The 14,285-nt window shown below is 39.5% G+C and overlaps 2 protein-coding genes across 6 annotated transcripts in view; both read right to left on the minus strand.

The window, feature by feature from the left end:
• The window catches only part of pip5kl1 (phosphatidylinositol-4-phosphate 5-kinase-like 1), a 29,861-nt gene extending 24,418 nt beyond the window's left edge, over positions 1 to 5,443 (minus strand). For 2 of the 4 annotated variants that reach the window (XM_037533215.1, XM_037533214.1), the window contains exons 1-3: positions 4,874 to 5,443; positions 1,369 to 1,432; positions 54 to 245 (exon numbers count right to left, since the gene is read on the minus strand). In XM_037533215.1, the coding sequence (XP_037389112.1) occupies positions 54 to 245; positions 1,369 to 1,425 (249 nt within the window). In that variant the 5' untranslated portion in view covers positions 1,426 to 1,432; positions 4,874 to 5,443. The remainder of the gene's footprint in view (positions 1 to 53; positions 246 to 1,368; positions 1,433 to 4,873) is intronic. The other 2 variants (XM_017701644.2, XM_037533216.1) reach the window with 1 other exon arrangement.
• Positions 5,444 to 6,411: 968 nt separating this feature from the next.
• Positions 6,412 to 12,899, minus strand: dpm2 (dolichyl-phosphate mannosyltransferase subunit 2, regulatory). 2 transcript variants are annotated; one of them, XM_017701702.2, is made up of 4 exons: positions 12,791 to 12,899; positions 12,182 to 12,271; positions 9,615 to 9,717; positions 6,412 to 7,092 (listed from the first exon to the last, which is right to left on the minus strand). In XM_017701702.2, exons 1-4 carry the CDS (start codon positions 12,791 to 12,793, stop codon positions 7,037 to 7,039), a joined length of 252 nt encoding a protein of 83 aa, XP_017557191.1. In that variant the 5' UTR covers positions 12,794 to 12,899; the 3' UTR covers positions 6,412 to 7,036. The 2 variants fall into 2 exon arrangements, with proteins under 2 accessions (XP_017557191.1, XP_017557190.1); XM_017701701.2 differs by lacking the exon at positions 12,791 to 12,899 and adding an exon at positions 12,365 to 12,449.
• Between the last annotated feature and the right edge of the window lie 1,386 nt (positions 12,900 to 14,285).

Genomic DNA, 14,285 nt, shown 5'->3' on the forward strand with positions numbered 1-14,285 from the left:
GCTTCAAGCTTCAAGATGGGTTCTCAAGCCCCACCACTTCTGGCCATACTCACAGGTATTGGGTTGTCGATGGTGTTCTGCACGGCCGCCGACAGTCCTTCCTTCATCATGCAGGTGAGGCTGTAGAATTCATGCTGCTGGTCGATCTCGAACATGCCCAGCAGCTTCCATTGCCGCAGCCCTCCCCACACCCTCCTCTTCACCGTGCGGGTTCGCCGGCTCCCACCAGGCCCAGACATCTCCATCTGATGTGGGTCACAAGTCCATTCACAAACACGTATGAAACACAATGTAACATCCTGAACATTACAACTCAAAAGTTCTTTTCAAAAATAAATCTTTGTATTAATGATTTCGTTATTTTAATTGGTACTAATAGCTGATATATTGAAGCTGGTTTTATTCAACAGTTAAGTACTGCGAGAACAACATGAAGTCATTAAATGATAAATAATATACTGTAATTATTTATTTATAGTGATGTTTGTCAAGTTATCTGGCTTAAGATATTCATTTTCTTTAACTTAAGTCTTCATGCACAGCCTTCCGAGTCATTTTAAAGTCACAGACAGCTCTGTTCCTCATTTATGACACATCTAACATTTCTTAATTTGGTTTACAGCCTCCTGTCTTCATAGTGGATATATATAACTTGTGAAGTTTCAGTGGACTAGCATGATAGCATAATTTAATACATTTATCTGCAACATTATTGTTTTTATACTATTAAAAACATTGATTCCACACTGCACTTATCCATTACCAGATTACTTTACATTAACAAATGTATGTTTAGCTGTCCTGTAGGCTAGTAGAGTGTTTGAGTAATTTGAGCATGATAGCCTACTTTAAGGCTATCATGGTTTTTCCACTGCATGTCCAAAAACAAGAACTGAGCCAAAAGGGAACCATAAAAAACTTACAGTTCTAGTTCTAGTTCATTTTCCACCATTTAGAACCATCATATGAACCATGATTAATAGTTATTGGGTTGGGTTTTTTTTGTCTTTTTTTTTGGCCAGTGTAAAGGGTCTAATTTGGCTAAGTAGCTACCTTGCTTGCTAGTTGTATTTAGCTTAACCTTCTGACTGATATGAAATAAACTGTTCAGACCTCACACAAATGTCTATAATAACACAGAGTTATGTGTAGAATCAAGCAAAGTGTATAAGTGTAAAGAAATAAGCTAGGCTTGTGGCTAGCATGAATTCTACTAATGTTAGCACTAGCTTCCTAAGCAGCACGTTTCTCTACAGTGAACTCTTTACAAACAATAATTCTGAACTCAGCAATCGATGCATCATCACACTGCTCTGTTTTACATTCTGGTGCAGTTTTGGGTGATGTAACAGTGCTAGGTGACTTTACCTGCACCTGGAAGGCTTCAGCTGCAAGTGTTACCAAAGTGTCACCAACAGACAGCATCCTCAGCCTGCTCAAAAAACCCATAGAAACCATGAAGTGTTTCTGTCTGTGGGCTTTCGGCTTTTTTGATGGGCTGTTATCACAATGTAAATGATCCTTATGGTTTAACAGGTGACCAGTGGCTGATTCTAAATGCATTTATTGGCTCTACAGAAAACTTGTGGTCTCTGTTGGAAACCATTGGGTCAATTCCTATTAAAAAGCAAAACCATTTGGGTTTACTTCTATTTCTAATTGTTCTTTTTCAGCAGGACAAGTAACATTATGTCTCAAGTAGGAACCAAAACAATAAAACTGGAGTCCAGGGCTGGAAAAAGCACAGTTCCAGTTTTCTGGTGCCAAAGATTCCGGTAATTTGTGTGGAAAACGACTTTATGCTTATCTTAAATGCTTCCAGTTTATTTTAGGCCTCAAAACTCTAAAAATGTACTTCTTCCATTGCTGTTCTTTGAGAAAATATTAATCAAAGTAAGTGTTTAATCTTCAGAAAATGTAATTTCTCACGTCAGACTGTCAAACCAGAGACTATAAGAGCTGTTTTCTTCTGAAATATTCAGCCTTTTTTTGCAACCATGTTACCAGTTTTTAGACGTACAAATGCCATTTTAAGGCATGTGAATTAAAGTCATTATTTTTCAGCAAGAAATACAGATATTTATGATTTTTTTTTCTGAACTTCTGATCAGAAATTTCAACCTATGAATCTCATTACCAAATTAAACCTTCTGCAAACATAAATTTGTAAATTAATTTTCACCAAAAAATGCCTGAATAACAGGGTTGAATCCTGGGTAACATGGTTGAACACAGAGATCACATTCCTCATTAAGTTGATTTTAATGCAGTAAAAAAAAGCATAGGAAGTACACAATATAGAGCAGAAGAGAAAGCTGAAAATAGTTTTAATCAAAGGTTTTCATGAACATTTTTGTGAACTAATAATAATAATAATATTTGTAATAAATGACCCATATATTTCTTTGAAGATGAAATATTAGATCAATAATAGCCGATTCTCAAGATTTCAATATCAGTACCAGAGAAGAAAAAGTAATGTCATGTCGTCTCTAATTCCAAACTGTACACCTGTTGTTAGATCAATGGTCTACAGGGTATATGCATGATTGTTTTTTACCATGCACCATTATTGTTTTATTGTGTAAAAGGAGAAACTTAGGGTTCAATTCAGGATAAGTGTGTTCCTGATAACCTTGAACCAGAATAGGCTGCTGTTTGCCAATGTGATCACCACAATAATTCTTTTGCTATACAACAATGAAGGCACACATAATTGTAATTAGCTCAGTGCACGCAGAGGCCTCCATAGGCAATGAGTATCGATTTCCCACTGCAGATCTCTAACCAGATCCATACGGAAAAAAAACAAAGCATGTGGCCCATTCTCAATTCACAGTGTCACTGTAAAGGAGGATTTGCTACAGATCCAACAGCAACATACTATAATTAGTACCAAGCATGTCTAAGTTGTAACAGGAGATGATGAACCGCCTGATACCAGTTTCTTGACAACAATATGAGTCAAGTGTGTTGTCTGAGAGAACACATCTAGCCACACGACATGGATAAATATTGGATAAAATATTGCATAAGCCATAGGTTCTGCAATGTAATATATATGAACTGGTAAATCAATTATGTGACACATTAAAGATTTGTTGGATAATTTGAATACCTTAATTAAGCAAAACACCCTGTGTGGTCAGGATGCTTATAACGCAATAAAAAAAATACTGACTGGCTAAACACCTCATAGGCATATTCAGTCTTCAGTGATGTGGAAATACAATAAACATATAAAATTATTGGATTTAGTCTGTAAACACTCTTAGAAGTACATAATGTATGTTTTGGGGATTTGGAGACTTCTCTGGTGGCAATGTTCAGAAGAACATTTTGAAAACGTCAGTCAAGTTTCGGGTGATTGCGAGAGCGTTGAACGTTGAATAGGAATCGAAACCGAACTCAGTCAAAACTTGGTGAAGGACACTTCTTTCGAGGATGAGAGTGAATTATCTACTATTGCTATCATATCTTCATATCAACAGTTGAGACCTAAACGTCAAGCCAGACCTTGTTTTTGAGGCTAGCCTGCTCAGCCCCTCATACAGAACTAAAATCATTATTTGGTTACAGTAATGCAGTCGGCCTTGTGATTGGTCAGGGAAATGCTTACAGAAGCGTTAGAACTGTCCACATTACATCAAAATAAGAGAAACATGGTGAAATATATATGGGTCATTTATTGGTTCCTGGAATATTATTCAAAACGTTTACTTAGTACATGTTTACTGTTTGCCTGTAGGAACAACACACAGATTTGGGGCCCTGGTTCTTTAAATTACTCTTACAGATTTCACAGGGCGATTTATACCATTTGAGCTTTTTTCTTCTTTTTTTTTTTGCTGACTGAGTAAAGCTACGTCTTTCTAATTAAATTAATTTAATTTATTAATTTTAACAAAAACAAAAAGTGATATTTACTTATGTAATATTACATATTACGTTAATATGTGAAAAACAAACGTTTAGCCCCGCCCACTCACGTTGAAGTTACAATAAGTGGAGGGCAACACAGCGCAGCCAATCAGAACAGAGAGCATATCAATCTTAAAGGCATAGCAACAAAAACAGCCTGTTTAATTCTGAGGGATTGAGACAAGTTGGAAAACGGTCGAGTAAAACGCCAACAGCCCTCCATGAGCTCAAGAGCTAACAGATTATTTTAATACGGTACTATTCTGACGTCTGAAGAGCTTCATGGAAAAAATAAAGGTATAGTAGAGGACGTAGTAAGTACTGTACCTCTTGAATAAAGTAGGTCTACATGGTAAGAAATATAAATGTACTACCACAGAGCCTGTATCAGCAAGACTGCTCCACCTCTAGTGCAGTCCACAAAAAGTGATTCAGTGCTGTGGCAATGCTAGTGCAGTATCTACGCCCTTTCTAAAACCTATAGGCTTCGTTTTAAGAAAAAAAATCAGCTAAAGGAACGAGCTGTGCAACAGGAACACACATAGAGGGCTGTTTGTCTGCAGTGATGGGAATCAGCTGTTTTGAGGCAAGAGATCCAGTTTTCAGCTCCACCACAAAGAGCCGGTTCATGGCAATCTAACTTATTCAAATCCACTCACATTCATGAATGAACAGCTACATATAACAGAAGCGTGCTATGGACTCTACTGCCCATATTACCAGAACAAACTAGCCCAGTACAAGGTTTCTTTTCTGAAAATGCAGCTCAGTTCAGATTCTAAACGTAAAAGTGTTAAATACGAAACTCGCCAGACCCATGCCTGGTCACCGATCGCCAAAACAGAGAGCACATCTCAGAAAGTAAGCGCTGAGAATGAGTCTAAAGCTGTGTGTAGCCGCATTTCAGCTGTCACATCTGTAAAAACACAGGAGTAAAGAGTGGAAAACGTACCTCTGCTTGATTCATAATGGAGTCAGTGGTTCATGTCATGTCCAGTGCGAGGGATCAGCGCATTCCTTCTGTCCTCAGATGACACATGGCTTTCTGTGGCCAGCTCCATCCCTGCCCCTGCCCCTGCCTCACTGTGGCTGCGCTGAGCAGAGCAGCGCTGACTGCTGCTGGAGCTGCAGGCAAAAGCTCGGCCGAACGCAAGAGGATGCCATCCTACTGAAGATAGTTTCTCACTGGAACTCCCCGGTCCACCTTAAATGGTACAGCTTTTATATTCTCGACCCCCGAGGTTTATCGAAAGGAGCCACCGTCAAACGCGTAAGTGGAGCTCTCCGTTCCACCTTAAATAGTGCAGCAATTACAATGTGGCGCCTGAGGGTGCTGCACTGACTGCTGCACCATTTAAGGCGGACTGAGGAGTTACGAGTTACGACACGAAGTTGGCGAATAGGAACTTCAACCTCGTGCGTCCTCCTCATGTTTCTCATCCACGTTGAATGAAAGGAACGCAACATAAGAGACATCATAAGGACAATCACCGTCAAATGTGCAAATGCAGATTATGGAGCGATTTTTCTGGGCTGCAGCTAAAGCTGGTGTCTATAATGTGTTCAGTATATTTATTCTGAATATAGCAATCTTTCTCTGGCTTTAGTTTTCTAAGGACTCTTATTTTGAAGGGTGGGACTGTGTGCATGCCTGTAAAACAAGAACTCTTATTAAGAACCTCTTTGCCTATGGCGTTGCTGTGGCCAACTACAGCTCAGTAATACAGTTTAATGACTAACGCTACAGTATATACCACCCAAACTACATTTTTCTTGTATTATATACTTTTCCGGCGTTCATTAATGACATCTGTATGTTTTCTATATGCCAAAACAATCCTACTTTTTTAATGTGATCATTTTCCAAACATTCCTTATCCTTTAGAGATAAACTGGCTGTTCTCGTTACTCCCTTTAAAATCCCTGTTCTTTTGTGCCTCAAAAGCAGTCTGTGTAGAAACAATCCGTATAATTTTAACGTACATGGGCAGAGCTAACTTGCTGTAATCTTCATATTTAGTTATATGTAGAGGGTTTCATTTTTTGTGACATCACAAAAAAGAATTTATCAGTCAAGTATCTTTAACTAAGACAGACTGGTTTCAGTTGAATTTAAATAAATGGACTGGAAGCTGAATGGTATGATATATGCCAATGAATGGGACTCGATACATCTGGGAGCTAAAGTTAGTGCCTTGCTAGGATTATCACTCACTGATAACAACATTTAGTGTGGATTTGGTTAATAAACCAGGCTGGTATTAAACAGTCCTTTTCCATGTGTAAGACTGGAAGATTAAATCAATTGAATTGTTTTGTTAACTTGAGATGGCAAGCTAATTGCATATCGAAGGAAATAATATGTGAGCTTTGTGTTATTGTATTTATTAACTTCTTTTCAAATCAACTACTTGCGTCACTAAGCTCAACTACAGTGCACTAATTTAACCACAGCTCTGATGTCAGCTTCAAAGCAAAAGAAAATGTAAATTAAAGTGGTGTAATAAGTTTATTACTGCATATAAAAAATAAAAGTGTACAGCTGAGATCTTGTCATCCCAGAATATTTCAGATCCCTTACTGGTGGCAATCAGCAATGGGCATGATGCGCCGCCTTATAATTTACTAGCGTACAATTAAATCTATTTACAGTCTCAGACGGAAGCAGCAGCACAAATGCATAATAACAACAGTGATCTGAATGGTTACCGAATCCAATAACATTCATGATAGTTAAGCCACAATGTATCAGCCAAACACTGCTAGGACAGTAATTCAATTGATTAATTATTTGACTTCCAAGTGGGTTACATCATCCCAAATCATTATAAAACTAGTTCTGTGGTCAAGGTTGTGGTCACTGGGTTTTCAATGCTAGGATATGTCGTTCTAGTGTGTGGAGAGAATGTGCTGCCAAGGCTCCCTTACAAAGTCATTAGTCATTTCATCAGCCTCTTCAGTATTCCTATGCAGTCTGCTGTGTGGAGTCTATAGGAAAGTTCAACAAGCTTCAGAGAACAGCTAAACATGAGGCTGAAGGACAGTAGCTGGTACGCAAGGTGAGATTCTTTCATGTTCATTCTTAGGCAGCTGAGTGATCCATCGCTGAGGACCTTCAGTCGACTTTCTTTGGTGTACGATTCTTCCAAGTTACTACTCCAATGAAGGTACCTGTAAAAAACAGATGAATGAATGAATAAATAAACACAAACAATGTACAATGACTAGGGGTGGGAATCTCTGGGCACCTTACGATACGATTACGATTCAGAGGGCTGCGATGCGATTATAAATCGAGTATCGATGCATCTTGTTGCATCTTTTTTTTTCTATAACGTTACAGGATTTCTATTTTCTCACTGTGTCAGGACTTGGTACTTTTAAAGCAAAGTATTTGTAATGATTCATAATGAATTTACTTCAAATATCTTTTATTAATAAATCAAATGGAAGTGATATGGCAAGTACACTGGAAGGCTTTCAATCACTGCTACTGCTTGGAGCACATGAGATGCTGCTGCCACTCATCTGTGATAAAATGCACTGTTGCGGTGAAATAAGATCCAGTGATATTGGATGTCCACCCAGCACACTACAGCCGTCCTGTCCATTTTTTTAGTGATTTTATAACTTAGGTTTCGGTCTCGTTGTAGAGAGTGGGGGTGTCAGTAAAATATCTTTGAAACAGTGCAACATAACGTGAAAGCCCTGTTTCACAACGACTGAGACTCAGACTGCAGGTCACCTAGCAACGATACGTTATTCGCTGTCATGAGCGGCGCAGTTGGTTTCCTGGCAAATTAAATCTGCAACGAGAGACTGTCAAACACTAAAAAGTTGCGAAGATGAAGCCAGCCTCTCTTTCAAATTTTCCCATTCCACCTTAAATGGTAGTGCATTTACATTCAGTGCCTCAGTCAGAATTTAAGGTGGAAAGGGAAAATTCGAACAAGAAGCTGGAGCAACTTCAAGAAGCGACTTCAGCCTCGTAAAACAGCCAAATATTGAGAGACATTTTACAAGAAACTGCTCTACCTCTGAAGAAAAGTTTTCTGGCAGAGACGGGAGGACAGCAGCAATAGCTGAGCTGAGTTAAAGCTTAAAGCAGAGCAAAAGGAATCCGCGTTTTTGTTTATATTTTTAACCTAATTTATACTAGGACATTATCACACACGGAGACATACTGGACATTAAATGTTGTGGCTGCCAAGGTGGTTTGATTTTTGTTGAAAGGACAAAATGTCTCTTCTTAACATTTGGGTTGTGACTCCGGATCTAACCTGGATTTTAATGCAGAGGGAGCCAGTGGGATTTTCGGATTTCCAGTGGTGTTTTTGTTATGTGCAACTCAGTGTCCGGGCGCTGCACTTCTGCACTTCCAGGTTCCGCCTTTTACATTCCCTCAACATTGCGTTATAAATTAAATATTTAAAAAATGAATTTTTGACATCTGCGAATCGATTCAGAATTGCTCACGGCCGCATCGTGATGCATCTAAGAATTGATTTTTTTCTCGCTCCCCTAAGAATGAATTGTGGTCATTTAAGGCAGATACATATCAGAATACAGTGTTATAAAGAAACAAAATACATCTAGGACTGTATGATGTGGGCAAAACACCATATCTTGATTATCTGTTACATATTTTAAAGACAATACACATTAAAAACAATCATGTAAATCTGATGTGACATTATTAAATAACAGCCTGCATTATTACTGCTTGATGTTTTTACTGCAGTAGCGCATTTTCCTAGTTTGATCCTTCAAACCATAAACAGTAGTGCAGACTGAAACCCAGCTGCTTGCTCTTGTATGTTACTCTGACAGCATCTGCAACTATATTTGAGTACTCTTGATCAAATACAGCTTACAGTACTCAAAGCAAACTAACAAAATTTAGTTACGAAAAAAATTTAAATTCTTAAATCTTAACTGTGTGAAGGACAGCAAGATGACTGCAATCATGGAGAAGCTGGAACCACTGACTGTATATATGATAGGCATGATGTATACATTTACAGGCAGGAATATGCAGCCACTGTTGCTCTCACTGGAGGTTGTTGAAAACAAAACTGCGTTCACTTGATTGTCTTCTTTAGTTTCATGCGTATGTTTACATGTTTTACAAAGTATTAAACACAATTTGTTGAAGCATTTTGTTTATTCATATAACTATAACAAAACTCACTGCTTTTAGAATGGAAAACCTTCTTTGCTGCGTTTTTGAGCAAATACGATTAACTACACGAAAATGTGATTATGTAAATGCCTTAATTAAAAACCATCTACAAAAGCACGTCTGCAATATGACCACACAAAGACATTGTGTAAGAGGACTCATCTGTATATTTCGGCTTTCTGCAAAAAAAAATATATTATTGCAAATCAAAATTGCAACAAAGACTAAGAAACGGTGAACTGTGAACCCATCATTTTTATGATTAACATTCTTGTCGCTGTTTCAGAGTTTCAGTTCAAACTCACAACTACTAGAAATGAGTCTGTATAAAATATTTTTAGCTCACATTTTTGGCGATCAATGCGACGATATAATATATAGTGTAGCCCCAGTCATGACCACTGAGAAATTTGTTTTAGCCATCACTTTCAATATTAGCTAGCTTTGGATCTTGATTCGTTATATAATTAAAATGTTTCATTATCTAAAGAAGCATGTTTTCTGTACTTACCAACACAGAGTAAGAGAATTAAAGCTGCTACTCCAGGAAGTATGACCGAGTATTCTCGGGGAAGAAAGTAACTGTGGATCACATGGTCACTATCCACAAATGGCTGTAGAGAGACCAGAAAGGGGTCTAGTTATTATATACATTATGTAGAAAACTGTTCCAACTCAAACTCAGGCTGGTACCTCACACCTTGACACTGCGTGGCATTTGGTCAGCGCTTTACCATGGATACTATATAAGCTGTGTGTGATCTTAAAAAGCTGGCTGCACCTAAAAGTAGATGAGCTCACTAATTTGATTTCAGTTATCTAAGATAGCTTCCCAAAAAACAAAAAAAGCATAAAAATCATAAGATAATACACTTATACGTACAACTTTCTCTATAATAGATGAGAAATAGATGAGCTTGTGTCTGCAAGCATTTGACAGCAACTGAGAATAGCCAGAAGAGGCCATATGATTTATGCCTGCCTTACACCAAACGACTTTTCCAAGCGATTTCACTATCGCAGATAAATATCCAATGTTGGAATAAAATCATGAGTCTTGTTAGAGTCACATCATAGTCACGCTGTCTAGATCGATTAGTGTAAGGTGGTCAAGATGACGGTCTTAAGTCAGTCTTTTTCTCATCTTGACGCTGCAACAAAAACAACCATGCTTAATATTATCATAAGTTTAAAATCTTAGCTTATGCAACTAGTGACATGCCAGGGGCACGCGAGTGCTTGTGGGTGAGCGGTAGAGAGAGACAAAATGTATGTGCGAGTGCCTTAAAAAAACCCTGCAAATCTGCTCCACTTTAATACAATAATCATATTAACTTAAAATCTAAACTGACTGCTTTAATATTTCAGGACTTTACGAATGGCATTATTGAAGAATCATTGATGTTTTTTTTTGCTTTCTGTCACACTGTTTGTTTTTTTTGTGGTTTAGTTCATAAAACCCACTCAACAATGCTGAATCACTGCATGTTGTGTTGAAGTATAAATCTTTATATCAAATTTAAAAAGTAAGCGCACATTTTACAGGTTAATTAAAACATTCTGGGAGATGATCTGTCAGAGTATACAGTTCTACAGTTCTTCAACTAATCTGAGCCCCAGATCTTTACATGCTCAGCCAACGTGTCTTCCCATCTGCAGCACTATAGAATGGAAGAAAAAGTGTTAATCTGCTTGTAAATTTCCACCAGGTGCATGATGGGGAATACTCTAAAAATACAGCTGCATTCTTGTAAATAGTGACAAAAAATGTCCTGTCTTTGTAAAATCTTATTCTGTGACTAAAAACTGTGACAGTGTCTTTAGATGTGAGAGGGTATCAGACTTTAGTCTTTTCAAAGACTTCTAGTGTATGGTTAGTATCAGATTATCCTACTTATGGATGAATGTTATTTACACTATACTGCCAAAAGTATTCAGTCACCCATCCAAATCATTGAGTTCAGGTGTTCCAATCACTTCCATGGCCACAGGTGTATAAAACCAAGTACCTAGGCCTGCAGACTGCTTCTACAAACATTAGTGAAAGAATGGGCCGCTCTCACTTCAGTGAATTCCAGCGTGGTACCGTGATCGGAGGCCACCTGTGCAACAAGACCAGTCATGAAATTTCCTCGCTAATAAATATTCCACAGTCAACTGTCAGAGGTATTTTAAAGTGGAAGCGATTAGGAAACACAGCAATTTAGCCACGAAGTGGTCGGCCATGTAAAATGACAGAGAGGTGTCAGCAGATGCTGAGGCGCATAGTGCGCAGAGGTCACCAACTTTCTGCAGAGTCAATCACTACAGACCTCCAAACTTCAGGTGGCCTTCAGATTAGCTAAAGAACAGCGTAGAGAGCTTCATGGAATGGGTTTCTACGGCCGAGTAGCTGCATCCAAGCCTTACATCACCAAGCGCAATGCAAAGTGTTGAATGCAGTGGTGTAAAGCGCCGCCACTGGAATCTAGAGCAGTGGAGACATGTTCTCTGGAATGACCAATAACACTTCTCCGTCTGGCATTCCGATGGAATGGTAGTGGTCTGACTGCATTGTGCTGAGTGTAAAGTTATTGGAGGGGGGATTATGGACTGGGGTTGTTTTTCAGAAATTGGCCTCAGCCCCTTAGTTCCAATTAAAGGAACGCTTAACACTTCAGCAGACCAAGAGATTTTAGACAATTTCATATTCCCAACTTTGTGGGAACAGTTTGGTGATGGTCCCTTCCTGTTCCAACAGGACTGCCCACCAGTGAACAAAAAATGGTCCATGAAGACATGGACAAGTGAGTTTGGTGTGGTAGAACTGGACTGGCCTACACAGAGTCCTGACCTCAACCCGACAAAACACCTTTGGGATGAATTAGAATGGAGACTGCGAGTCAGGCCTTCTCGTCCAACATCGATGACCTGAAGCCTTCCAAGAAGAGTTGAAGCTGTTATAGCTGCAAAGGGTGGGCTGACATCATATTCAACCCTATGGTTTAATATGAATACTTTTGGAAATACAGTGCATTGTGGATCTAAATAACATGTTTCCGGAAGTACTAAAAGTCAATGTAGAATACTTTAACTTACCAGGACTATCACCCATACGGTGTAATATGTGAACAGGAATAGACTGAAGCCAACGAGGCCCAACCCCACAGCTTGATCTGCTCCGGTTGCCTTTCAAAAGGAAACGTGAGTTAATACGTTATTACTGAGTTATAATCAACATCATGCTATACTGCTAGGCAAATAAAACAGATCCCACCAAACCTTCATGTGTTGTAGCATCACAACCACAACTTACTGGCTGTCTGGCATACTAGCTACTCAAGCCACAGTAAGTGTCTTAACCTTAAACAGAAAATACAGAAAATACTCCCAATTTAAATAGCAGCCAACACTTGTCAGATAGACAGAAATAATAGCAACTAGATCTTTTCCCCAAATCGTTCTACCTAAATCTGAATCTGTTTACAATCGAGTTCTTAACATTTCCTCACTGACTGGGCTAACGCAGTCAGTTAGCTGGCGTTAGCTAATGTTAACCAGCACGGGAAGATTTTTAAACAAATTAAATGCATTTTATTGATTGTATTCATAAATACAGAACACGTTCTCGCTGTCCGCGATACAACAGGAAAACGTTGCATGCAAATAACAGTAAAAACAGCGAAAATCATCGATATTTCATCTTACCATAGCGAACGCGTCACTTTATTAAACACGTCTTTCCGTTTGCTTTTCCTGTTTCCGGCTTGCCCCTGACACGATGGGAAATGTAGTTTATCAGAAATGGGTCGGTTGGAAATGAGACAGATTATGGTGCTATGCTAACACCTCGAGAGGGAGACAACGCACGACTAAAGAGAGCAAGAGAGCTGAAAAAGGCCGTCGAACAGTTACGATCATGTGCAGCGGCCCAAAAACTATTGCGACATTTGTGCCATACTTTAACACGAGTTCACTGTGTTAGGAAGCGAAACTAAGTTAAACATAGAGATCACAGATCACTATGTTGATTAAACAACAGATCACAGATCACTCTTATCTTCCTTTTTGGTGAAGGATTCTTTGTAAATGCAACTGCTGTGTTCAGGTGGTTTCATTCCAAGAAACACAAGATTCGGTGGCTTGTATTAGAGACAGAGATCTGTTAATATGTGTAAGTGTAAATGTAGATAGTCATTAACACACACACACACACACATATATATATATAGACACACACACACACATACATACATACATATATACACACACACACAGCTCAAAAAAATAAAGGGAACACTCAAATAACACATCCTAGATCTGAATGAATGAAATATTCACACAAAATTAAAGTGGAAAAACACTACAGGCTGATCCAACTTTGATGTAATGTCCTTAAAACAAGTCAAAATGAGGCTCAGTATTGTGTGTGGCCTCCATGTGCCTGTATGACCTCCCTACAACGCCTGGGCATGCTCCTGATGAGGTGGCGGATGGTCTCCTGAGGGATCTCCTCCCAGACCTAGACTAAAGCATCCGCCAACTCCTGGACAGTCTGTGGTGTAACGTGGCGTTGGTGGATAGAGCGAGACATGATGTCCCAGATGTGCTCAATCGGATTCAGGTCTGGGGAACGGGCGGGCCAGTCCATAGCTTCAATGCCTTCATCTTGCAGGAACTGCTGACACACTCCAGCCACATGAGGTCTAGCATTGTCCTGCATTAGGAGGAACCCAGGGCCACCCGCACCAGCATATGGTCTCACAAGGGGTCTGAGGATCTCGTCTCAGTACCTAATGGCAGTCAGGCTACCTCTGGCGAGCACATGGAGGGCTGTGCGGCCCTCCAAAGAAATGCCACCCCACACCATTACTGACCCACTGCCAAATTGGTCATGCTGAAGGATGTTGCAGGCAGCAGATCGTTCTCCACGGCGTCTCCAGACTCTGTCACGTCTGTCACATGTGCTCAGTGTGAACCTGCTTTCATCTGTGAAGAGCACAGGGCACCAGTGGCGAATTTGCCAATCCTGGTGTTCTCTGGCAAATGCTAAGCGTCCTGCACGGTGTTGGGCTGTGAACACAACCCCCATCTGTGGACGTCCGGCCCTTATACCATCCTCATGGAGTCGGTTTCTAACCATTTGTGCAGACACATGCACATTTGTGGCCTGCTGGAGGTCATGTTGCAGGGCTCTGGCAGT

The sequence above is a fragment of the Pygocentrus nattereri genome, chromosome 23 (genome assembly GCF_015220715.1).
Source record: "Pygocentrus nattereri isolate fPygNat1 chromosome 23, fPygNat1.pri, whole genome shotgun sequence".
In the NCBI taxonomy this organism is placed as follows: domain Eukaryota; kingdom Metazoa; phylum Chordata; class Actinopteri; order Characiformes; family Serrasalmidae; genus Pygocentrus; species Pygocentrus nattereri.